Source organism: Nicotiana tomentosiformis, chromosome 9 (genome assembly GCF_000390325.3).
Source record: "Nicotiana tomentosiformis chromosome 9, ASM39032v3, whole genome shotgun sequence".
NCBI lineage: Eukaryota > Viridiplantae > Streptophyta > Magnoliopsida > Solanales > Solanaceae > Nicotiana > Nicotiana tomentosiformis.
Window position 1 is genome coordinate 61,701,387 of NC_090820.1, and position 27,470 is coordinate 61,728,856.

Genomic DNA, 27,470 nt, shown 5'->3' on the forward strand with positions numbered 1-27,470 from the left:
AACAAATGATATATATACAACGAATGAGGTTGGTTGCAGCAAACTATTTCTCTATTCATCTTGTTCATCTGTTTATTTTCTTCTTTTTTATAGCTAGATTAGTCTCTTCTTGTATGATTCTCATGAGTTCCTTTCTGTAATGAATTAATTCCGACGACTACTGAAAGCAAATTGGAGGGGAATTGGTCTTTTTGTTCTCTTTCAATTTTCTACGGCGAGTGGCAGTAAAATTATGTCATGCATTAGGTACGGAGTTTAATTATAATATATTAACGATGTAAAAAATATTTATGCAATCAGATCATTTAAAAAGTAATTGTATGTAACTTTATTTTATAGCATTGATCGATAATCATTAATTATATGATAAACAATGTTAAATTACACTGATAGTGTAAAAAAATATGTTGTATTATCGGTGCTTATAATTTAATTCCTTACGTAAAATAGATGTGAAAGCATTTTTGATCGGTTGAAGCTACCAAATTTGGGTCCCTTACATCTATAGTGATTGGAGCCTATCAATAACATCATATTAGTTAGTAAATGATCATCACTATAAGGACTCTTCTTAATTATGGAGGACATGTAAAAATCATAGCTTAAAAAGGCTGAGGGCCCTATATCATTCACAAAATAATTTTGATAGACCAACTATTAAAATGACATCAACGAATGTGCCTTTTGATTGGGAAAAGATAGAAGAAAAAGGAGGAGGAGGAGAAGTATAAGAGGGAATTAGAGAAGAGGGCGGAAATAGAAGGGAAGAAAGGACAATCTTTTCCCTCAAGAAAGAGTTTTTTGGTTTATTAAGTGGAAAGGGAAAATCATACTTTCTGAAATGAAGAACACACGTGTAAATGAGCCAAACTTTCTTTTCTTTTTTTGCACTTTACAGTTCCCACGTGTAAGCTGAGCCTATTCACACTCTCCGGTAACCGGTCAACAACCCCGCGTATGAAAGCGCCGACTATTTCGCCGGAGCGGTGGTCCTCTTAATCCTAGCTAACATTTATTGCAAAAAGCTCCCCTTAACAAATCTCCAGTCTCCTCTATGGAGATATAGCAACGTGCATAATGACACTATATGTTATGATTAAGCATTCAATAATGGATTGTTATGAAATATATAGTGGTTATTATTTGTTGTCTTTTGAAATTTCGTTGGTGGTAATACTAGCACTATCAAAATGAAAGAGGAGAAGATAGAAAAATAACTTTTTAGAATTAGAATGAGTAAGTAGAGTAATAGTTGCAATTCCAATCTCTCATGTTACTATCTTTCAAACTAACTTTTTTGCTAGCATGTAACATTGGAAAATTTCTTAGCCTGCTAACTAATTCTGTAACCATCGTCTAAACAACTAACAATGATGCCTCAAAAATCTCTTTAGTATATAGATAGGGAACTGATGATGTGAAAATCTAAATAGGGTGTTTTACCTTTTGCTTAAAAACATACAGTACGTATGGTAGAGAATATTTTAAAGCGGTCATTATAATCGCTCAAATGCATTTACACGACACAGCATGTTTGAATTACAATGGTCAAATAAATAAACTTACCTAGTATGTCATTGTAAAAAAATTATTTACACAGTTGAATTGTTTAAGAAAAATTACATGTAACTCTAATTAGAAGTGTTAATTGGTTTGTAACTTAAAAAATACTACTACCTCTGTTTCGATTTAGGTGACACACTTTTCTTATTAGTCTGTTCCAAAAAGAATGACACATTTCTACAATTGAAAATATTTCAACTTTAATTTAAACTCTTCATTTTATCAATTTTACCGTTAATGAGAAGTTTTTATAATCACACAAATATCATGGCCCCACAAAACTTTTACCCCTTAAACTTTTAAGACCATAAGTTTCAAATGTCTTCTTTATTTTCTTAAACTCTGTGTCGAGTCAAACTAGCTCATCTAAATTGAAATGGATGGAGTACAATATATTAAATTATTTGACGACATAAAAAGTTTATTACATTGTTAATATATACTCCCTCTGTTTCAATTTACATGAACTCATTTGACCGGGCACAGAGTTTAAGAAAAGAGAGAAGACTTTTGAACTTGTGGTGTAAAATGAGGCACATATATTTTGTGTGGCTATAAATCATTACATAAAGATAAATTATTTCCAAATAAGGAAAGATGTCATTCTTTTTGGCACGGACTAAAAAGGAAATAGGTTTACGTAAATTGAAACGGAGGTAATATGACTTAAAATTATTAAAAAGAACTTAGGTCAAAACCAGCAATTATTTTCCATTTGAACACGGTCGTGCTCCACCGGCATTTACCGGTCAACCTCAAACTCCTAGGTGAAAGAAAACCAATTTTTCCCCTATGGGAGTGGGACCAACCGGTTGAGCAAATAAATAAAGTACCCACAACTCAGCAAAAAGTCTCTTCACCCTTGAAAAATCCTATACCCAAACCCAAACATAAAGCCTATACAAAAGTGAAGTCTATATCTATATCTCTCTCTGCCTTTTAATGTGTTGTTTGCAATAAGACTAGAGGAACAAAAGAAGAAGAATCTGTGCTTTTGATCAAGTCCATGGCGGACAAGGAAAACAAGCTAAAACCAGACACTTCATCACTAGAAATTTCCACATTTTCCGATCAGATTCCGGCGAGTACTTATTCTTTATTTGATATGCCAACATGTGAAACAGAAAAGGGTTCTTCTTTAAGCTTAATGTTTTCTTCTCATCCAATTACTACTCCTTCTATATTCGATTTGCTTCAACCTCCACCACCACCACCGGTACCTTTATTGGTTCCATCACAACTTAAAATAGTCAATAAGATTCCGTCGTCTGAGATTGTAAATACTCCTAATTCGTCGTCCATCTCTTCATCATCAACTGAAGCTGCTGCCAATGATGATCAACTACAGGCCACCACTAAAACAGTAGATGATGATGATGAACACAAGAATAAGAAACAGTAAGCCTTAATTTTATTTTATGGATAAAGACATGAAGTCCTCTTTTTAAATATAAATGTTCTTCTATACATTAACTAGTAAATGTTGACTAACAAAATCCAGGAAGATAGATCTTGATTTTATGTGTGTGTGTGGGGGGGGGGGGGGGGTTATGCATGATTTGATTACGCTAATATAATTTAATGTTCTCTGATGAGCTTTGTCCCCTTAAAGTTATTTCGTCTTCTTTTAATTGGAAAAAAAAATGATGGGTTTTGGTGGCTTAGGTTAAAACCCAAGAAGAAGAACCAAAAGAGGCAAAGAGAGCCGAGATTTGCGTTCATGACAAAGAGCGAAGTTGATCATTTGGATGATGGTTTTAGATGGAGAAAGTACGGCCAAAAAGCAGTAAAAAACAGCCCCTTTCCCAGGTACTGTATATATTCACACCTACACGCAAACACACACACACAACTACATACATACATAATACTAATGAAAAATAAATGCTCTTGTCGTTTATTTCTTTTATAATCATACTGGATTAATATATATATATATATATATATATATATATATATATATAAGTACTATTCTTGCTAAAATTAATTTTTGCTGTGAAGGAGCTACTATCGTTGCACCACCGCAACATGTGGTGTAAAGAAGAGAGTGGAAAGGTCATCCGAAGATACTTCAATAGTAGTTACCACTTATGAAGGTATTCACACTCATCCATGCCCCATTACGCCTCGCACCAGCATCGGCATTCTGCCGGAAGCCACCGCCTACGGTGGCTCAATTGGTGGTGGTGGTGGTAGTTCCTCTTTATTTATCCCACAATTCCATTATCAAGCATCACAACAACAACAACAAACCTATTTTCAGACACCAACATTACCGATAAACTTTATTAGTACTAGTGATTCCTCCTTATATTCATCCCAAGAGAGAAGGTTCTCGCCTTCTACTTCTTCATCTTCCTCTTTGGCTAGAGATCATGGGCTTCTGCAGGACATGGTGCCATCCCAAATGAGGAGAGATCCAAAAGAAGAGTAGGAAACTAAAAATGGGCTTTATTTTTCTTTATCGTTTGGTATGTTATTTTCTTAACTGATCATGGCTAATGATGAGGGTAAGCGGGTTATCTTTAGATATGAACCCCCTCCACGATTAATTAGACACCTTTAATTTCCTGATTATTGTTATTGTACAATGACTAGCTTTTAGCTTTTAATTCATTAACCATAGCAACTTCTTTTCATTTATGCATGGGGTTAGTTGTCTCAATATGTAGCAGGATTCTTTCTACTTAATTTCATGTTTTTGAAGATTCTGGCTCTTAATCTTTGTATATCCTTAATTTCCCTTTCTACTTTCGCTTACTGAATTGCATGCATGTGCATTATATTTGTTGTTGACATCAGCGGAATATATTGTCCAGATGTTTAGGGCATTCATTGAGCACTCTGTCAATGAAATCTCAAAGCTAGTTCGATGGGTGTATATAAGTGTTTACCCGAAAAACGGATAAAGTTGAATTTATATGTAGTTCTAAGGATACGTGGTATAACTTGGCACAAATCAGAAAAGTATGCAATAAATATCGAATATCGACTATAAAAAAGGAATGAAATACAAACCAAACTTAGTAGAAAACGATTTATGAACAAGTAAGATAAATAATTGTACAAGGCTCACAAAAGGATAATCTCTCCTTTATCTATATGTGAATATCAATAATCTTTTCAATAAGGGAGTGTGTAGATGCCTCACTAGAAATTCGGCAAAAACCGACCAAGGTCGACCGACCAACTTTGGTCGGTAAAAAAACCGACCAAAAAACCGACCAAAGTTGGTCGGTTTTTCAATTTTTTTTTTATTTTTTTTTTTACGAAACCGACCAACTTTGGTCAGTTTTTCAATTAATATAAATAAAAATTAATATTAAAAAAATCGACCAAAATTGGTCGGTTAATTCGGCGGGTCATTTAAAAAAACCGACCAACTTTGGTCGGTAATTTTACTTTTTAATAAAACCGACCAACTTTGGTCGGTTATTTTCGTGCGAAAATACGATTAAAGAGTATAAATCAAATAAAAGACAGTCTTAAAATAAAATGTACAAATGGTCTAGCGGTAGAATAGTATTTTGCCATAGTACATACCCCGGTTCGATTCCCAGATGGTAAATTTTTTTTTTACATAATTAAAATACCGACCAACTTTGGTCGGTTTTTTTTGCAATATTTTTTTTGAATTTAATTGACCGACCAAAGTTGGTCGGTAATTTCCGACCAACTTTGGTCGGTATTCCTTTCCGATCACAAAAATACTGTCCACACGTAAATGGTCGCGTTTTGGTCGGTTTTTTGCCATTACCGACCAACGTTGGTCGGTTTTTTTGGTCAGTTTTTACCGAATTTCTAGTAGTGCCTTAATGTTGAATTGCCCCATTACAGAAATGATAGCCACTCTTTTATAATGGAGGGATCCTACTTTGGATATAATAAAAAATACATAGCGGGGATCGCATGATAGATTAGTTAATTTAGCTTTTCCTTAATTCCCGCCGAGATTCTCTCCCCAAGTGCGGCTACAACGGCTCTTGTCTCTTAGCTCGATCTTGGTCGGACTTGATATTGGTCGATCTCCAGATTTCGAGCTCGATATTGACTCGGGCTCGGTATTGAGTTCGATAATGCCACTTCACATCATAGTTCGATTTGGACTCGAGCTCGATAATGGCTTCGAGCTCGGTATTGATCGGTCCCTGAATCTTGAGCTTGGTAACTTGGCTTCAGATCTCATCTCGGTATTATAAAAATGACCCTCGGTCCATCATATTCCAATCTTGACTAATTACATGAGGGGAAAAACCGGTTTTGACCGTATACAGATAGTCCCCTCATTTCTCGGGAAGAATGTGGCGAGAAACGACATGATTTTCTAATAATACGACTAGATATACACTGACGTTTGCATCGAGCTCGGCCATGACGTATGTGATAACTGTCCCGTTGGTTCAGTTACCAAGGCATTAAATATGTGTCAGATGATGGTCGGCCACTGCTGATATTGAACTGTCATTGCCAACTCTATAAATAGCTCCTTTCTTTACCATTTTTTCACTTTTAGATCTCCAATCTCCAAATCTTCTAAGTTCTTTTTCGCATATTCCGAGTTCTTCATCTGCAAATCTGTTATTTTCACTGCAAATTTCTTCTCAAATCACCAAAATACTTCTGATCTTTGTTTACAGAAATTTAGATGGCCAAAACGTCAAAAATTGTTCCTCAAAAAGAGAATGCCTCTTTATCGCGGCCTGCCGGTGATAAAACACCGGTGGAGCCACGACCTGAGGAGTGTGTTACTGGGGGTGTGTTCTCACTTCTGATTTTAAGACCGATAAAGCCTCGTCGGTTCCCGATCGATGCGAGCCAGTATCGAGGTATATATGCTCAATAACTGAGGGATACCTCAAGCAGGTAAGGAAAGATTGCAACTGAAAAAACAAAGAAGTGATGATCCCGGCTCCCGAAGAAGATATCACCACCTATGCGGAAGGGTTTTTAAGTGTGTACACTTACCCTTTCACGTTGGGCCCTCTCGACCCCGTTGTCGTTGACTTCTGCCGCCAATATCAAATAAACCTAGGACAAATCCACCCTTCCTTTTGGCGAATCATTATTCTGCTCCGATTTTTCGTGAGCAAAGTCGAGGGGATGCCTTTTACACTCGACCACCTCATCAGGTTATACAGCGCCTGCCTCTATCGAGGTAGGTTAATAAAACTTCAACGTCGAGCTACCAAAGTACTGTTCTCGATCATATACGAGGATAAGGACCGAGGTTGGATGAGCCGGTTTGTTCGAGTAAAGACTTCCAATCTTATCCCGGCAGAGAAGATGCCATTTCCCGAGAAATGGAATATGAAGCGTAAGTATAATTCTACTGTTAGCTCCTATTGTTTTGCTCCTTTGTTTCTTTCTCACCGATATCCTTTTCCGTGATGTAGCGGTTGTTTGGATGCCGGGTGCAATTCCTAACCTTAAGAGCTGGGTACGGGACCTGACCTCGACCTCTACATATGTCGAGCGCTCGTGGCACGATTTATCAAAGGGTCGATGGGAGGCTAAAACACATGGTAAGCTTCTTTCCCATGTCTTTATTGACTTTGTAAAGCGTTTCTTATTTATTTTCTTTTTATACATGCCTTGGTAAAGATATAAGGTTATTTTTGAATTGTGTCCACTGCAGTACTCTAACTCTCTTATAGTGTACTATATTACATGAAAGTCCAGTCAACTGCTGCGCCTCAACGCATTTCGGGGAGAACCAGCTATATCCGATCTTGGTTGGCATTTCACCCCTAACCACAACTCACCCGCTGATTCTTCAACATCAGTTATGAGGCCCTTATCTTGTGAGGAGGAGACTTCGATCCCGGCACCGAAATTGGCGAAGGACAAAAAGAGAAAAAAGATCTCGACCTCCAAGGATCCGGAACCTAAGAAGAAGAAGGCTCGTAATCTGAGGAAGAATATCATACTCCTGACCGAAGACTCTGTTCGGCGTCTTAGGGATGAAGATGAAGAAGAGGAAGAAGGTGACTCCGGGCTGGTAGCCCGAGTGAAAATGAGCACCGAGGCCCCAAAGGCTACTGAATCGGTGAAGGCTGCAGAGATTACATCTCGTGATGAGGGATTCTCGGGAAGAGAATTGGTCGAAGTCCTCGAATTGTCGAGGATCGAGGCTACCCCCCACCATAATGATCCAATAGTGGGTACGGCTGAAGGGGCTAACCTCGACGCCCCGAGATGGAGAGAATGTCCCAAGTGATTCACTTGGGCAATAGAAATTGGAGACTCCCCGCTGCTCCCCTCATTTTCCGAGGAGATGATTCGAGAGGCTCGGGCCTTGAAGACCCTTTCCATCGAAGGAGGCCACGGAAGGGAGGATCCCTTCCATGATTATTTTACTGGGGTCGAAGATGCTACCGGCCTGAGCGACTTGGAGGTCCCGAGGAAGGACTCGGGTGAGGCATCGAGCCTTTTCAACGAAGTGCAGCAAGCTCTGAATCGGTTAAGCCTTAACTCTCCTTGTTGGTATTACCCTTATGTTTGTTTTTCTTTTCTAACTTCTTTTCTTGTTTCTGTGTAGGTCTGAGCGCTTCATTGGGAAGCATTTTCTCGGTCTCGAGCTGAGCTGAGTCGGTATGAGGCCGACCTCCGAAGGCTCATGGAGGAGAGAAATGCTCTTAGACTTCTCTGTGGGCGAAGAGAAGAGGAGACCAAGGACCTCTAAGCCGAGTTAGCCAAGGCTTACCAAGATCAGACCGACCTGGCCGAGCAGGTAATGACAATCCTAAAAACGTATGGGCTCGATTCGGGAATGGTGGCTAATATTTCGATCTCACAGTTGCAGCAGAAGATCAAGATGATCGGGCAACTCCGTGAGAAGGTCAACATGATAAAGGCGGAGACCTTGGGGTGGAAAGAAGGTATGGACCGCTTCGCTACAGAAAAAGAAATTGCCTTATCCCAATTATCATCGACTGAAAGTCTGCTTCGAGGCATAAAAGAGAAGAGCTCGGCTCAAGAAAAGAAAATAGCGGAGCTCGAAGCTCGGTTGGCTTCCGAACTTGAAAAGGCCAAATCTGAAGCTGAAAAGATTAAAGCCGAGGAAGACGCGATTGTGGCCGTCTACCGAGCCGATGCTAAAGCTGCTCAAGTACAAACGAGAGAAGCAGCTGAGACCTCTCAAACTCGAGCATATTGGATTGCGGAACTCGCCAAATGCCAATCTCGAAGGGAAACTCTTGAGGAGATCTATGCTCAAGGTTTCGATCTTACCAAAGAGATAATAAAGGCTAAAGATCTTGAAGCCGATGTTGGAGCCCTGGCTTCCAATGATGATGATGATGATGACGAGAGCAAGAGTGGGTATGAGAGCGGGGAGGAGCTCGATGGAGAAGAAACTGCCCCCGGAGAAAATCAGGAACCTTAGGGTTTTTCATTTTTTATCTTTTTGTGTAGGGTCCTGATCGGACCTTGTAAATATTCTTATATATATAAAGATCTTTTCCTTTTCAGACTTGTCTTTGTTTCATTTTCTACCTTGTGAAACTTTTGTTCATAAGTTCGAGGCTTTAGGCAATTTAATCAAAGTCGAACCTATAGTCTTTATAACTGAGTGAGCATTTTCCTAAACTTGCATTGAGAGTAGCCCTTGGGCTTAATAGTCGAGTGAGCGTTTGCTCGAACTCGAAGTAATGTAGCCCTTACGCTTTATGATCGAGTGAGTGTTTGCTCGAACTCGAATTAAGAGTAGTCCTTAGGCTTAATAGTTGAGCGTTTGTTTGAACTCAAAGTAATGTAGGCCTTAGGCTTAATAGTCGAGTGAGTGTTTGCTAGAACTCGAAGTAATGTAGCCCTTAGTCTTTATGGTCGAGTGAATGTCTGCTCGAACTCGAAGTAATGTATCTCGTAGGGTTAATAGTCGAGTGGGTGTTTGCTCAAACTCGAATTAAGAGTAGACCTTAGGCTTAATAGTCGATTGTTTGCTCGAACTCGAAGTAATGTAGCCCGTAGGCTTTATGGTCGAGTGAGGATTTTCTCGAACTCAAAATAAAAACAGTCCTTAGGCTTTATGGTCGAGTGAGTGTTTGCTCGAACTCGAAGTAATGTAGCCCGTAGGCTTTATGGTCGAGTGAGGATTTGCTCGAACTCAAAATGAAAACAGCCCTTAGGCTTTATGGTCGAGTGAGTGTTTGCTCGAACTCGAAGTAATCTAGCCCTTAGGCTTTATGGTCGAGTGTGTTTGCTCGAACTCGAATTAAGAGTATCCCTTAGGCTTTATGGTCGAGTGAATGTTTGCTCGAACTCGAATTAAGGTAGCCCTTAGGCTTTTCAGTCGAGTGAGAATGATTTCTCGAACTCAAATTAATGGCAGCCCTTGGGCTCGATATATAATCCCCTAGTGAGAATGATTGCTCGAACTCGAGTTAGAATAGCCCTTTAGGCTTTATGGTCGAGTGAGTGTTTGCTCGAACTCGAACTAATGTAGCCCTTAGGCTTATGTGGGGCTTGATCTCGTTGATTTTTTGGTTGGCAGTCGTCGATTTGTGGGGTAATGGTCGGCCCTTAAGCTTGTTTGCATAATAGATCACGAAATAGAGGAATTTTTCTGAGATATGAGATATCGGTAAAGAAGAAATTTCTCTTTATAAGTCATTATACATGTGTTCATGTTTTGTGCCAGGGCTCGAACAAACTACACGAGCATGGTTCGTTTTGACCATTTGGCCCTTATAATTTTTCCTATCGAAACCCTGTTGTCATGAAGTAACTTTCTTGTATCGAACTTGATAATCGAATTTGATATATTCGAGGGTAATGCCCCCCAGTATTCGAGGTTGATTGTAAAGAGGCCTCGGATACTGTTGAATTGTTCTAAGTTAGCACAATCAATGGTTTCCTCATTAAAAACCTTGCCGAAAACCCCATTTGGGATAAAATCGGTCTAAGGGAAAAAGAGTGCAACGCGTGGTTTCAAGCCTAAAGACTTCGAGTTGAATAATCCATCCATGTTTCTGGTCGAACACCTGCAAGGGTTAATTTCGAAATATAAATGATCATAGGAGGGTCGTACCTTAACAGTAGTATCGTTTTAGGTGCGACACGTTCCAATTGCTTGGTAGTTGTTTGCCATTTACCACACCGAGCTTGTATGATCCTTTTTCGATAATATTGAGAATCCAATACGGTCCTTCCTAATTCGGACCCAGTTTCCCTTCATTAGGATTTCGGGTGTTGAGGGTGATTTTTCTTAGCACCAAGTCCCCGATTTTAAAATGTCGAAGGTTGGTTCTTCGATTATAGTACCTTTCGATCCGCTGTTTTTGGGCGGCCAGTCGGACGAGAGCGGCTTCTCATTTTTCATCCAATAATTCTATGCTTGTATTCATGGTTTCGTTATTCGACTAATCTGTTGCATATCGAAACCTAACGCTAGGTTCTCCGACCTTAACCGGGATAAGAGCTTCGGCGCCATAAACCAACGAGAATGGTGTTTCCCCGTTACTGGATTTTGATGTTATGCGGTATGCCCATAGGACTTCGGGTCATATTTTTATCCATTTTCCTTTAGTGTCGGTTAATCTTTTCTTAAGATTTTGGATGATGGTTTTGTTAGTCGATTTGGCATGTCCGTTCCCGCTGGGATGATAAGGTGTTGATAGGATCCTTTTGATTTTGTGATCCTCGAGAAATTTAGTTACTTTGCTGCCGATTAATTGATTTCCATTATTACATACAATCTCGGATGGCATCCCGAAACGACATATGATGTGGTCCCAAATGAAGTTTATCACTTCTTTTTCCCTGACTTTCTTGAAAGTTTGTGCTTTAACCCATTTAGAGAAATAATCAGTCATAAACAAAATAAACTGAGCCTTACCTGGGGCCGAAGGGAGGGGGCCAACGATGTCCATCCCCCATTTCATAAAAGGCTATAGAGATAGGACCGAGTGGAGGAGCTCCCCGGGTTGATGAATCATGGGCGCATGTCACATTTTCAAACGAACTCCCTTGCATCCTTGTTCATATCGGTCCAATAATATCCTGCTCTGATTATTTTGTGGACCAACGAATCGGCACCGGAATGATTTCCACAAGTGCCTTCGTGAATTTCACGTAAGATGTAATCGGTATCTCCTGGTCCCAAACATATTGCCAGTGGACCATCGAACGTCCTCCTAAATAGCATTCCGTCTTCGGACAAGGTGAACTGTGTTGCCTTTGTGCGCAAAGCCCTCGAATCTTTTGGATCTGACGGAAGCTTCCCGTTCTTGAAGTACTCTATGTATTTGTTTCTCTAATCCTAGGTTAAACTCGTGGAGTTTATCTCGGTGTGGCCTTCTTCGATTACTGATCTCATGAGTTGTACGACAGTCCCCGAGTTGAGTTCGTCATCTTTGACCGATGAACCTAAGTTTGTAAGAGAGTCGGCCTCGATGTTCTGTTCTCAAGGTACATGTTGCAAAGTCCACTCCTTAAACAGATGTAGAGTCACTTGTAATTTATCCAAGTACCTATGCATTCGATCTTCTCGGACTTCAAAAGTCCCGATGGCTTGATTTACCACGAGGAGGGAATCATATTTAGCCTTTATGACCTCGGCTCACAAGCTTCTAGCTAGTTCGAGACCTGTGGGTGATTTTAGTACGATGCCCAGTCCAAACCCTTTTACGTTCGAGGCATCGTCCGTGAAGAGGGTCCAGACTCCCGAAGATGTACCCGATTTTATCAATAATTCTTTTTCAATCTCGGGTACGAAGGCCGGCGTAAAGTCAGCCATGAAGTCTGCTAAGATTTGGGATTTGATAGCGGTTCAAGGTCGATACTCGATGTCGTACCCTCCGATCTCCATGGCCCATTTGGCCAATCGACCTGAAAGCTCAGGTTTGTGCAAAATATTTTGAAGAGGATAAGTTGTTACAACATGTATCGGATGGCACTGGAAATATGGTTTTAGTTTCCTAGAGGCCCTTATCAAAGAAAGCGCTAATTTTTCTAAGGGGGTATATCTAGTTTCGGCCTCGCCTAAAGTTCGACTAACATAATAAACAGGGAATTGCATACCTCGTTCTTCTCGAATCAGGACTTCACTTGCCCCTATCTCCGAGACAGCTAAATACAGATAAAGTTGTTCGTCTGCCTTTGGGGTATGAAGCAACGGCGGGCTCGATAAATACCGTTTTAGCTCTTCCAAAGCCTGCTAACATTCCGGAGTCCATGCAAAATTGTTTTTCTTCTTAAGCAGAGAGAAAAATCGGTGGCTCCTATCTGAGAATCTCGAAATGAATTGTCCCAGGGCGGCTATCCATCCCGTTAGCCTCAGTACGGCCTTCACATTATCTACCATTGTGATGTCCTCGATAGCTTTGATTTTATCGGGGTTAATCTCGATTCCTCGATTGGACACCATGAAATCGAGAAACTTGCCTGAGCCAATCCCGAATGCACATTTTTCGGGGTTGAGCTTCATATTGTACTCCCTCAGTATGTCGAAAGTTTCCTGCAAGTGCTTTAAATGGTCCTCTGCTCGCAGAGATTTAACTAACATGTCATCAATATAAACTTCCATTGATTTTCCTATTTGCTTTTCAAACATTCGGTTTACTAGGCGTTGATAAGTTGCACCAGCATTTTTTAGACTGAATGGCATTATATTATAATAGTAGGTACCGTACTTAGTGATAAACGGGGTCTTTTCTTGATACTTCGGGTTCATCTATATTTGGTTGTACCCAGAATAGGCATCGACAAAACTTAGAATCTCATGGTCGGTCGTGGCATCGATCATACGATCGATATTAGGCAAAGGAAAAAAATCCTTAGGGCATGCTTTATTCAGATCTTTATAATCTATGCACATTCTAAGTTTGTTCCCCTTTTTAGGGACTACCATCACATTTGCTAGCCATTCGGGGTCTTTTACTTTCCGAATAGATCCTATTTTAAGAAGTTTGGTTACCTCGTCTTTGATGAAAGCATGTTTGACCTCGGATTGGGGCCTTCTTTTTTGTTTTACCGGGTGGAATTTTGGGTCCAAGCTTAGCCTATGAGTGGTGATTCCCGGTGGGATCCCTGTCATATCAAGATGGGACTAAGCGAAATAGTTCATGTTAGCTATAAGAAATTAAATAAGCATTTTCCTAAGCTCGGAATCTAACCTCGTGCCCAGGTATACCTTTTGTTCGGGCAGATGTTCGATTAGTGTGATTTGCTCCAGTTCTTCGACCGTTGATTGGGTAGCGTCGGAATCATCGGGGACCACGAAGGATCGAGGGACCCCATGTTCATCATCTTCGTCAGTCTTCTAATTTTCTAGTTGGGTGGAAGCTGATGTTTGTGATTGCTATTTGGTATTCCGTTCCCCCTTCGAATCCGATCCTTTTGTCGATAATAGTGAAGATATCAAAATTACTTAATCGACGGCAAACATCTCTTTCGCGGCCGGTTGCTCTCCATAGACCATTTTGACTCCCTCCGATGTTGGGAATTTCAGAACCTGGTGGAGGTTCGAGGGTACGGCTCTCATATTGTGGATCCACGGTCTTCCAAAAATGGCGTTATACCTCATGCTGCCTTCGATTATGTGAAACTTCATTTCTTGGATGGTTCCGGCCATATTTATTGGCAGAATTATCTCTCCCTTAGTAGTTTCACATGCCATATTGAATCTATTTAGAACCAGGGTTGCGGGCACGACCTGGTCCTATAGACCGAGCTGCTCTACGACCTTCGATCTAATAATATTGGCCGAACTACCTGGATCAATTAACACACGCTTAACTTGAGTTTTATTCATAAGTACAGATATTACCAGTGCATCGTTCTGGGGTTGCATGGCTCCTTCTGCATCTTCATCATTAAAGTACAAGGTTCCTATGGGTGCGTAATCTTGAGTCCGGGATCGATTCTCTCTTACGATCGACATCTTAGTGCGTTAAAGCAACGACCCCTGGGGGTATTGATCCCACCAATGATCATGTGGATGATGTGTTGTGGCTCTTCTTGTTCGTTTCGTCTACTGAAATCCCTATTTTTGAAATGGTTTTTGGCCCGGTCACTTAAACATTCTCGAAGGTACTCTTTATTGAATAACCGGGCTACCTCCTCTCTCAGCTGCCTGCAATCTTCCATTCTGTGGCCATGAGTGCCATGATATTCACACATTTGATTGGGATTCCTCTGGGCAGGATCGGTCTGCAGAGGTCGAGGCCATTTAGTATCTTTGATGCATCCGATAGCCGACACGATGGCGGATGCATCGATGTTGAAGTTATATTCCGATAACTATGGTGCTTCCTTAGGTCTGGTATGCCTGTCGAACTCGTTCCTGTTCATCAGCCCCCGAGACCCTTGGCCTCGATCACTTCTTTTATCTCCTTGTACGAGGTTACGTCTTGGTTTGTTACCCCTATGGTCACCACTATACGGTCGGTATCGATCCCTAAACATCCTTGGTTCTCGGTTGATGTCCCTTTTAATAATGGACCCAGAACCTAACTGGTCGTCTTCGACTCTAATTTTTGATTCATATCGATTGTGCACATCGGGCCATATATAAGCTGGGTACTCGATCAGGTTGTGTTTTAATCATCGTGAAGCCATCGAGCTTCGTTCGTTTAGACCTTGAGTAAAATCTTGAACAGCCCAATCATCTATGACTGGTGGTAGATCCATCCGTTCCATTTGGAAATGAGATACGAATTCTCTTAGCATCTCGTTATCTTTTTGTCTTACCTTGAAAAGGTCTGACTTTCTGGTTTCGACCTTCATGGCTCCAGTATGTGCTTTTACGAAATAATCTGCAAGCATAGCAAAAGAATCGATAGAGTTAGGCGGTAAATTATGATACCATATCATTGCTCCCTTTGAAAGTGTTTCACCGAATTTTTTCAATAATACAGATTCGATCTCGTCGTCTTCTAGATCGTTCCCTTTAATGGCACATATGTAAGAGGTGACATATTCGTTGGGGTCGATCGTTCCATTATATTTGGAAATTTTGGGCATGAGAAACTTCTTGGGGATCGGTTTTGGAGCTGCGCTCGAGGAAAAAGGCTTTTGTGCAAATGTTTTGGAATCCAAGCCTTTCAATACTGGAGGTTCCCCCGGGATCTGATCAACCCTGGAGTTATACGTTTCCACTTTTTTATCGTTTGCTTCGATCCTCCTTTCTCCTGACTCTATTCGTTTTGTCAGTTCTTCGAACATCTTAACAATTTCGGGATTAGTCCCCGATTCTTGCTCATTTGACCTTACTATAGTTTGCCCCGTTTTGTGGGTGACTTCTTGGGGTGGACTGGGGTCGAGTCTGGTCGGTGCTTGGGTTTGGCTCTACAACTGGGCTATTGCTACTTGTTGAGCTTGCAACATTTCAAAAATCATACGCAAGTTGATTCCGTTTTCCTCAGCTTTTTGGGTATTTCGAGCTGCAGATCGAGTTCCACCATGAATGTTATTTTCAGGGTCGGAATATTGGCTCGCCTTGATGGCCACATGTGAATTAACGTCTATTGGCTCTTCGACCCGAGCTCCAACGGGATCGACAAGTGGCCTTCCACCTCTAGGGGTTAAGTTATTGTTCTCATCTTGAAAGCCAGCTTTATGGTCGATAGGTAGGGCCATTAATTGAGAATTCGTCGTTTTCAACCTGAAATCAAAGATACTTCCAAGAGCAAGTGTAAAATAGTGTGTTTTGAAGAGATTCGTACCAAATAACCACTATTATCCTTAGCCTCATAGTGGGCGCCAAACTGTTTACCAGAAAAATGGATAGAGTTGAATTTATACGTAGTTCTAAGGATACGTTGTATAACTTGGTACAAATCGAAAAAGTATGTAGAAAAATATCGAATATCGACTGTGAAAAAAAAGAATAAAATACAAACCAAACTGAGTAGAAAATGATTTATGAACAAGCAAGATGAATCAATGTACAAGGCTCACCAAAGGATAATCTCTCATGTATCTATATGTGAATATCAATAATCTTTTCAATAAGGGAGTGTGTAGATGCCTTAATGTTGAATTGCCCCATTACAGAAATGATAGCCACTCTTTTATAGTGGAGGAATCCTACTTTGGATATAATAAAAAATACATAGTGGGGATCCCATGATAGATTAGTTAATTTAGCTTTTCCTTAATTCCCGCCGAGATTCTCTCCTCAAGTGCGGCTACAGCGGCTCTTGTCTCTTAGCACAATCTTGGTCGGATTTGATACTGGTCGATCTCCAGATTTCGAGCTCGATACTGACTCGAGCTCGATATTGACTCGGGCTCGGTATTGAGTTCGATAACGCCACTTCACATCATAGTTTGATTTGGATTCGAGCTCGATAATGACTTCGAGTTCGGTATTGATCGGTCCCTAAATCTTGAGCTTGGTAACCTGGCTTCAGATCTCATCTCGCTATTATGAAAAGGACCCTCGATCCATCATGTTTCAATCTTGACTAATTACATGAAGGGCAAAATCGGTTTTGACCGTATACAATAAGCAAGGTAAGAACCCCCAAAATCAACAATGCCACATTTGTATATCAGATTTTCCCTCTTTTCTTCTTGGATGAAATTCGTCTCTATATCTACAATTTCCTCTTTCCAACTTTTACCTCTCTATGGGAAAAAATAAGAGACTTTCAAACCACAAAAAAATTCTCCATTTCTTGTATATCACGCCAATCAAATTTTACGACGTTGATTTTATATATATATATATATATATATATATATATATATATATATGGGGCCTTAATTAATGTTCCTACGTATAATCTTAATTAGCTAGGTTGCAACTAATAACATTTGAGCTAGCTAGCTAGTACTCCAAATGACAGTATATTGACATCATGCTTCATCACTTGTTTATTATCTAGTCTAGCTAGCCTTCTATAGAGAGGTGACGGTGGCAGCTTGATGGCTCATATATAGTTCCATTTAAAGCTAAATCTCAAGGAGCTTTTCATCACTAGATGATGAATGAAAAGTAGGGGAGTATATATATATGAGAGTAATATATAGGAGCATGGCGTCAGATTTTGTTGAAGATCTTATTAAAGCATATAGTTGTATAGAGTAAATAGGGTTATGTACTTACTACTGGAGTTGGACAGCCATGTCCATATGACAGTCTTTTTGCTTGAAATGTCCACTTCAATTCAATACTATATGCTACTTCAGGCCAGGCATCATTTCTTCCCTACACTATTGAGATACCAACTTTGATACTCACTCAATCTCCTCCACCTTCTACCTTCCTCTTCCCCATCCTTCCTTATCATCCAATCCCTTTCTCTTTATTATTATATATATACAGAGGTATGTAATTTCAAAATTAAATTCATTTCTATCATTTAAAGTTGCATGTTTCTTTTTGATTAATCAAACCTTTTTGTCTGAATCCAAATGAAAAGCAAAAGCACGCCAATCTTATTCCTCTATTTTTGGTTTTAGATATAAACATTCCAATTAACCAAAAGTTTGAAATAGCTTAACTGTTGTTATAATTGTGCTGGATTCGTCTTGTTGAGGCAATTTCTCTAAGTAATTCCACCATTTCAATTTGTTTGAACCTTTTTTCTTTTTAGTAAATTTCAAAAAGAATAAACTTTTTCCTAATAAAGAAACTCTTTATTTTAAATTTTCAATATTAAAGCTTTTACCGTCACACAAATCTTATGCTATGTTTTACACCACAAGTTTCAAAAGATTTTATAGCCACACAAATATTATGGGGTGTTTACAACCATAAATTTTAAAAATCTTTTTTTTTTCTTAAACTTTGTATCCACTCAAATATATATGTTCATATAATTTAAAATGGAGGAAGTTGCAATTAGCTAAAAAGAAGCCATCTATATATTGTCTCGCTTCTGTACGTTTAAAGTTATTTTACCTTTTTTCCCCTCATTTTATCTCATGTATTCCAAGCCTCTCCCTTGAATTCTAAGATACTAAAGCATGTGCTTATCACTCGATGTACTCTCAAGTCTCACCCTTATGTTTACCTTAAACTTTTCAAAGTACTCAAGGATATAAATCTAAAATATGTTGTACGCTTGGTAAATTATTTGTGAGAACATTTTCAGTGTTGATCAGGTATAAGGTAGGTAACTAATATAATAGTAGAATTTGGGTGAGTGAGTATGGAAGAGGTCTTTCGGTGATAATTTGAATGTTAAGTTTGACAAAATGTTAACATATGTTTGGTTTAAACAAGTGGAATGAATTAAGATATGTAGGGACTAATGTGTTTGATTTAACAACATAAACTTTTATTTCTAATTTAATCTTAGCTTTTTTAAAGGCTTTTACAGGAAAATTTCTTAATGAACAACATTCTATGTGATGGATGCTAAAAACACCCGATTTGTATTTAAGAAGAAACACATTTTGAGAGAGTTGCTTCAGTCAAAGTGAACCAGTGTTCTTGCAGCCAAACAAAAGACACTGCGATGGAAGAAGTTAAAGCTGAAGAATTCTACATAAGGAATCAGAATTCAACAAAAATAATTGGGTTTTACTGTAAAGGGACATGAATTTTCAAATATTCTCTGCCAGACGCTACATTGAAATATTCATCGTAGCTGGATATTAATGTATTTTTGGTCATTTTTTATTCTTATATCACGTTAGTGGCATTTTCCTGTATTCTATATCTCATTATTTAGCCAGTAATTTTCCTGCTTGGTGATAAGAATGCGTGGAAAAAAAGGGTCACAAATGAAAGTGTACTGAAGCTTCATATATATCCACATTAAAAAAAAATTACAACAAATTAGTCAAAAGTAGATCCCTTTAAATTGACTTACGGGAAAGAAGATCCCAAAGTGATGATGTCATGAATTATTTTACAACTAAAAGAAATACTACTATTACGTATTCATGGTGAATACAACTACAACTTGTCCTGATTAAGAAATTATTTTAACATACAACTCTGCGACATCCGTGTAAGTTTACATCACTTGAATAAGTGATTATACAAAATTAACAAAATGACTTATTAAACTTTTTAAGCATAACTATGAATTACTTTTGGAGGTTCAGACATCAGATTAGGGGTGTTCGTCGGTCGGTACGGTATGGTATTTAGTCATTTCGGTTCGGTATTCGGTTTTCTAAACTGCTATACCAATATCATACCTAATTACATTCGGTATGGTTTGGCTTTTCTCCTTTCGATTTCGATTTCGTTTTATTCGGTTCGGTAATTTTGATTTATTCGACTTGAATATTAACTGGCTAGTGCATAGAGCCATGCATAGACTGTAATATTCTTCATTAAAGTACTCAATGAAAACATTCTAAGCTCACCTGATTGTTGACAAAATCTATGTCCAAAACCATCAAGTATCAACTAAGAGAAAAAGGGTACATAAAGGAATACATTTGATCATTGAAAATATCATGTTACTTGCTTAGAGTTAATTGTTGAAATTAGAGAATACAACAAGGATTAAGCCAATATATGCAACAACAATACAAGTGTAATGGAGTAATTAGAAACACCCTAAAACCGTTGAAATATTACGTTAAATTGTTTGACAACCTAGAGAGTAAGAATTAGAATCTGCATCCTACCTTGTTTCTCCATTTTCCTAAAGAAGTACATGGGCTTTACTGCCAACCTCAATATTAATGCCAAAGAAAAGTATTGTGTAACTTAGTATGTTAATCAATAATATCTGTAATATGTAATTTAGTATATATTTCGGTACGGTATCGGTATTTCAGTATTATTCTTTTAAATACCAAATATCATACCTAATACCAAATTATTTTAAAAACTTAAACTAAATATCATACCAAATACCAAAATACTGAATACCATATACTAAAATTTTCAATTTCGGTGCTGTAATTCGGCCCAAGTTCAGATAACCTATGAAGTTAGTTATCATAAATGTTGTATTTTAGTAAAGAATATATGTTTTGGGCCATAAAATCCCAAATACCTTCTTACAGCCCAACAATGTTAGTTTGGCTAAACTCATGTTATAGCTCAGCTCAATGACCTAATTGGGTTTTAGTAGACGAATAGTGGGCTAATCTACTGCTTTAGGCTAAGTGTAATAACCCATTGGGCTTTTGTTCTCCAAAGTAAGTAGAAATGGCACTACGTAGCCACTTTTAGGACCGGTGTTTAAGTCTTAGCTAGCACTTACAAATTATTTAATATTTAGCCACAGCTTTAAAAGCAGGCAAATATTGTTTCTTTTTTTCTTCGCTTCCTCAAACTTTAGGACAATGAAATCCTTTTTTTTTTCAATTCACAATTTTAGGTGTCCTTAAATTCAGTTTTTCTCGTTCAAACTTCAACATTGCATCCTTAGTTCAGTTTTTTAATTCTAACTTCAGGATCTCAACTTTAGTATCCTACAATTCAATTTATTTAGTTGAAACTTCAAGGATAATGTGTTTTAGAGTTCAATTGATTCAGTTCAAACTTCAAGACAGTGTGTTCTAAAGTTCAATTATTGTGGTTCCAACTTCAGGCTATTTGAGAAGAAGAAAGATAAGGAGAATTAGAAAGAAGCATGGATCGTAGTGACCAATTTGATGTAGTTTTTTTATAATTTGGTGACTAAAATGATGCATATGTTCATGAAATTATGTCCTTAAGTTTAAACTAACAGCAATAACAGACCCAGTGTAATCCCACAAGTGGGGTCTAGGGGGGTAGTATGTACTCAGACCTTATCCTTACCTTTAACAGGGTAGAAAGGTTATTTTTGAAAGACCCTTGACTCAGAAAGATAAAAAGAAGGAGCAATAACAAGCCAAACACTCAGAAAATCAAAGTGAACATACAAGACTAACATTAAGTACTGCAATAAGAAAATCGAAGCGAAAGAGGCGACAAGTAATAACATAAATCTAAGAGTAAGAAATTACAAGACTAACACTAGGTAATGCACTACACTACTGGCATGAGCAAGAATAACGTTCGAATACCTAACCTTGTACCTTAATCTTTAACCTCTACACCTCCTATCCAAGGTCATGTCCATGGTGAGTTGGAGCCTTACCATGTCTCGCCTAATCACATCTCCCAAATACTTCTTCGGCCTACCTCTACCTCTCTTAAGGCCCTCTAAGCCTAATCTCTCTCATCTCCTCACTGGAGCATATGTGCCTCTCCTCTTCACATGCTCGAACCATCTAAGTCTCGCTTTTCGCATCTTGTCCTCCACAAGGGCCACACCCGCCTTGTTCCGAATAGCTTCATTCCCAATTCTATCTAATCTGGTATGCTCGCACATCCATCTCAATATCCTTATTTTTATCATTTTCATCTTCTCGACATGAGAGTTCTTGACTGGCCAACACTCAGTCTCATATAATATAGTTGGTCTGACACTGCTCATAGAGCTTACCTTTAAGTTTTGGTAGCACATTCTTATCATATAAAACATCGGAAGTGAGCCTCTATTTCATTCACCCTGCCCCAATATGATGTGTGACATCCTTGTCTCTTCGCATTCTCTTGAATAACTGACCCAAAGTACTTGAAACTTTCTCTCTTAGGGATGACTTGTGAATCAAGTCCCACATCTTCATCCACCTCATGAGTCATACCACTGAACTTGCACTCTAAGTATTTTGTCTTGGTCCTGCTCAACTTGAAATCTTTAGACTCTAGGGTCTGCCTCCAAACATCTAACATCGCGTTAACATCGCCTCACGTCTCGTCGATCAGTACAATGTCCTTAAGTTTAAACTATATAGTTCAAACTTCAATTTGTACTCCCGTAAGAATAAGGTGACTAAGCTTATACTATTTGAGAGCCATGCTCGATTGCGATACTAAAATCCTCATTGATGTGGATATTAAGAAAACGAAAATAGGCAAGTGTGCTGAAGATGCGAGAAGGAGAAGAAGAGTGGAGAATGCCATTTCTAAGTGACAGCTATATTCTTAAATAGTTTGCAAACTCTTATTGAAACTTAAAAAGCAGCCCAAAAATTTGTCTACTGGTGTACTTGGCCCCCAAAGTAATGTATTAGGGTTTAGCCCAAAGTTTGAACAATGAGAAATATAACCTTCGCGGCGACTAGCTAACTTTTTTCTCCTTCTCTTCCATAGCCGCCGCCGAGGTCAGTGTTTCAAGTTGGTGTGGGCTTATTTTGTGAAATCGAATGGTTTGTGCAAATAAAGAATTGTCTAAGGTAATGTGATTCTGCATTATCGTAGGCAGGACGAGGCTTATTCGGGATGTCTTATGGACTTCCAATGCTTGTGTATCTCATTCCTCTCATCAGCATCCTCAAGTTTTCAAGATCTTTTCTTCACTCCCAAATCTTGGTTGGTATACTATTTTTTCAATTCTCTATCAAATTTAACAGAAAATGTGAAAGTTTTGGCTTTTTGAGTTTAATTTGAATCTTGTTATTGTTGTTTAGCAATTTTTATTCACCCAATTTGTTTTTTGTGCTTGCAGAAGCTTAAAGTGTCTGCCTTCAGTTACACACTAAATTTTGTTGCAATCTTTTGGTGTTTTATGTTCCGTCTTGTTTAATATTTTTAAGCAAAAAGATTAAAACCATTGATTTATGTACAAAATGAAGTGTATGCTTGCTAGCCTACAAAGCTATATATAGAACACTGGATGTTTTATGATTGAATATCACTTAAAGAGTGAAAGCTTCTACGGCGTGACCTTTTTGCCCATTTTTCGGATAATTTGAGGAGTGGAGATAACTAGCTTTTAGATAAACTATTCATGTTTTTCAATTCACAAAGAATTATATAAGTTTCCATAGCTTGAGGAGGATCCAACAAGCATAGGGAATATCATGAATCTTTTTGTAAAATAAGGGGTAGATCACAATTTAATGTAGAATAAGAGGTGAATCACACAATTCAATGTAGAATATTAGACTATTTACACTCAAAGGTGGAGCCTAGCGGTCACTGAAGTGAGTAAAAACCTTGAAGAATAGAGTTCAAATCCAAGCAGAGACAAACAATGCAAAAGTGATTTCTTCTAACTAGGAAATAATAGCTCGAGGTTTTCGTTGCTTGTGAATCTGTGAATTTTCTAACATGTTATGTATAATATATGACCCGAATAACTGGAAGATTCCAACTAAGAAGTTACAATCTTAGAGAGAAACACCTTGATAATGCATATACATAGACATTCCTCAAAATTGTTTTTTGATAAAAATAAATTTTAAAAAAAAACTAATAAGTAACTTGAAGGTTTGGCCCTTGAAGTGTTTTAGACCCATACTATGTTGGTTAACAAACTGTATTAATGTGATATTAAAACTTCTCCATTATTTCTCTTCTTTCAGCCTCATTTTGGATCTATCCTTAAACTTTTTGAAGGCTATAGTGTTGGAATTGAACTTGCTCCCTTGTGACAACCCGATAGGTCATTTTGAGTACTAGCCCTTATTTTCATATTCCGAGACCTCTATTAACTTTATTAGATATTTCTTGGTTTATGTGTGTGGTCTGTATCGCTTTTAGAAATGCTTTTATGTGAAATTTTGAAGAAAATAAAAAATTTGACTAAAAATAAGGCTAGAGTTGACCACAGTCAATATTTTGGGTAAACGACCCTGAATCAGTATTTTAACGATTCTAGTAGATCCGTATTATAATTTTGGACTTAAGTATATGCCCGAAATTTAATTTGGAGGTCCCTAAGTTGATTTGACTTGTTTTGCCGAGAGTTGGCAATTTGAATGTGTAGAAATTCTTTAGGTTTGAACGTAGGTTAAATTAACTGTTATCGGGTTTGGATTTTGGTTTTAGAACTTGGAATAGGTCCGTTTTGCTTTTTGAAACTTGTCTGCAAAATTCGGTGTAATTCAGAGTTGGTTTGATAGGATTCGTATGCTTGGTTGTGATTCTAAAGGTTTTTGAGTTTTATTTTGAATTTCTTGTGTTTTGATGTCCGATTCGTGGTTCTAACTGTTATTTTTTGTTTTGATCATGCAATCCAGTTTATATGATGTTATTACACTTGTGTGCATAATTGGTTTAGAGCCCGAGGGGCTCGGGTGAGTTTCGAAGGTGCTACGGATGAGTTTGGTTAGTTGAAGATTGCTGGTGTGCTTCAGTTCTGGTGTTGGGCTGCAGGTCTCGCATTTGCGATGATCTATTCGCAAATGCGAACTTTGCTTTTGTGAAGTTGAGCTCGCAATTACGTTGGGGGGAAAAGGCATGGTAGTCTTCGCATTTGCAAAGAAATTAAATGTTCGCAATTGCGGACATCCCAGACTTCATTTTTGCGATGGCTTGGTCGCATTTGCGACTGAGCACTTGGCTTAGGCAGGTTCGCAAATGCGAACCTTTGATCAGATTCGCGGTTGGATGGGACATTGCAAATGCGATGATTTTGTCGCAATTTCCTCTTATATAGACTGGGGGCACAATTTGCATTTGCGACCTGAGTTTCACAATTGCGACATCTGCAGGTGGATAAAAGAGGGGGGAAATTAGGACTTAGCTCATTTTACACCATTTCTCAACCCTAAACAATTTAGAGGCAATTTTCCAAGAATTTCTTCTTCCCAAAATCAGTGGTAAGTAACTCAAACCTACTTTCTTTCAATTCCCCACTACTTTTCATGTGTTTTTAATATCAAATCTAGGATTTTATGGTAGAAATTAGGGATTTTGATAGAATTTAAGAATTTTGTAAAATTGAGATTTAGACCTCAAATTGAGGTCGAATTTCGAAACAAATTACATAACCGGACTCAAGGGTGAATGGGTAATCGTATTTTGATCTGAATCTCGAATTTTGACCAAGTGGGCCCGGGGTTGATTTTTGTTGACTTCTTAAAATTCATCAAAAATTGAACATTTTTCCTTCGTGAGTAGTTTCTAAAGCTTATTTTGAATTGTTTGATAGATAATTGGTTAGATCTAGTTGGTTTGGAGGCTTGTTCAAAAGGCAAGGCCGTGGTTAGTTGATTGACTTAGTTGTGGAGTGAGGTAAGTATCGTAGTTAACTTTGATTTGAGGGAATTAGGACTTGTTGGCCAATTTTCTACGTGATTTATGTGTGGGGACGGCGTATATATAAGGTGATGAGTATATATGTGTTGTCATTGGGTTAAAGCATGTGGGATGAAATTGTTTTATTGAGCTATGTTGTTTCATTGTCTATGCTTTCCATGCTTTAGTTTGAATATTATCTCATTAATTGTACGCTTTCGTAATCATCATTTATCTTAAAGTTGTTGGGATATTGAAGGTTGAGTTTGTTTATCATAACACTATGATTGAAGTGAAATTTACTTCCCACCTTGTATTGATACCTTGGTATATTATTGTTGCTTGGTGAGGAAGAAGGGTGTTGTATATGCTATCATTTATTTGAGAGATTGTGAGGATTAAAGCACGAAAGTTGATGTCGTGCACTTGATTTCTTATTATCATTTATCTTACCATGTGAGGAAGAGAGTAAAAGCACTAAGGGTGATGTCATGCCATTTCATTTATCATATCATTATTATATGGTGAGGCTGAGAGTAAAAGTATGAAAGGGTGATGCCGTGCCAATGTTGATTCCATTGCTTTATTTGATTTTCAGATTTTGTGATTTATCGGTTGCATTGTCATTTATCTTGGAAGAAGTTTACTTGGTGACTTTGTACTTGCCATTCTTATCGTACTTTCTTTTTCTACATGTTCCCTCCCTGTTATTATGTTAAATGCCTATTTGTTATTTTTCTTTCTTCATGTATATATCTGCTTAGGATCTTAGTAGGTGTCTTGTCATAGCCTCGTCACTACCTCATTGGGGTTAGGCTCTACACTTACTGAGTACATTAGCTCGGTTGTACTTATGCTACACTTTTATACTTCTTGTGCAGATACTGGTGTTGGTCCTAGCGATGTCTAGTGATACTTCTGTTCGGATCATTTCTATAGCGGATACTTGAGGTAGAGCTATTGGCGTTCGCAGTCCCTGAAGTCCCCTTCTATTCATGTCTTTACCGTTTATGTCTTTTCAAACAATTATATTTCGTTCAAACCATACTTGTAGTATTCTAGTTGCTCATATACTAATGACTCTAGATTTCTGAGATTATACTAGAACGTGGTATTTTATGGGTTTATTTTATATATTACAGCTTTATTAGTCGTTAATAATTGTTATCACTCTGTTTTAAATTGTTAAAAAGGTTAATTATTTACCTAATGTTGGTTTGCCTAGCAAGTAGAAGTTAGGCGCCATCACGGCCCCGAGGTTGGGAATTTGGGTCGTGATAAGTTGGTATCAGAGCACTAGATTGCTTAGGTCTCACGATTTATGAGCAATCTTAGTAGAGTCTGGAGGATCGGTACATAGACGCCTATACTTATCTTCTAGAGGCTATAAGGATTTAGTAAAATTTCACTTCTTTCTTTCTCTATCATGCGATTTTATTCTATCACTGAAGTTTGAATAATTCCATTCTTGTTCTCTCGTAGATGGTGAGGACAAGCACAGCATCCACGGCGCGTCAGGAGCCGAAGCCCTAGGTTGCTGCAACTACCAGAGGTAGAAGCCAGGGCCGAGGTCGAGCCAGAGACAGAGGCAGAGGTAGAGCTCAGCCTAGAGCACATGCAGCAGCACCTATTACGGAGCCTCAGATCTAACAAAAGGAGGAGGTTCCTATTCAGACCATGCCAGTTGGACCAGCTCAGGTCCCGAAGGGGTTTATTGCTATCCCGGTACTTCGGGATGCTCTAGTCCGTTTGGTGGGCCTTATGGAGAACGTGGCCCAAACCAGTGCATTTTTCGTGGCACCAGCCGTCTATGAAGTTGGGGGAGGAGCCCATACTCCCGCTACCCACACACTAGAGCAGATGGCTCACGGATATAAGATTCTGGCAGTTTCGCTAGTTGGAGTGGCTTAGACTAATGTTGCTACACAGACCGGGGGGAGGACCACGATGTCTTCTAAGGGGTTGATAAGATTGGACAAGTTCACAAAGTTAT

The 27,470-nt window shown here is 38.6% G+C and overlaps 1 protein-coding gene and 1 long non-coding RNA gene across 2 annotated transcripts; both read left to right on the forward strand.

The window, feature by feature from the left end:
• The first annotated feature begins 2,417 nt into the window (after positions 1 to 2,417).
• On the forward strand, positions 2,418 to 4,284 carry LOC104117092 (probable WRKY transcription factor 48). Its single transcript, XM_009628082.4, has 3 exons — positions 2,418 to 2,961; positions 3,229 to 3,372; positions 3,565 to 4,284. Exons 1-3 carry the CDS (start codon positions 2,570 to 2,572, stop codon positions 3,995 to 3,997), a joined length of 969 nt encoding a protein of 322 aa, XP_009626377.1. The 5' UTR covers positions 2,418 to 2,569; the 3' UTR covers positions 3,998 to 4,284.
• Positions 4,285 to 22,551: 18,267 nt separating this feature from the next.
• Positions 22,552 to 26,638, forward strand: LOC104117094 (uncharacterized). The gene is made up of 2 exons (XR_691012.4): positions 22,552 to 22,825; positions 26,359 to 26,638. It is a non-coding gene; the product is annotated as an uncharacterized lncRNA (long non-coding RNA).
• The last annotated feature ends 832 nt before the right edge of the window (positions 26,639 to 27,470 follow it).

What these genes read in the sequence shown, in the direction of transcription:
- LOC104117092 (XM_009628082.4), top strand. Translation starts at nt 2,570, where the DNA reads ATGGCGGACAAGGAAAACAAGCTAAAACCAGACACTTCATCACTAGAA. An exon ending in GAACACAAGAATAAGAAACA is followed by an intron (nt 2,962 to 3,228) that starts GTAAGCCTTAAT and finishes TTGGTGGCTTAG; the next exon opens with GTTAAAACCCAAGAAGAAGA. An exon ending in AAAAACAGCCCCTTTCCCAG is followed by an intron (nt 3,373 to 3,564) that starts GTACTGTATATA and finishes TTTGCTGTGAAG; the next exon opens with GAGCTACTATCGTTGCACCA.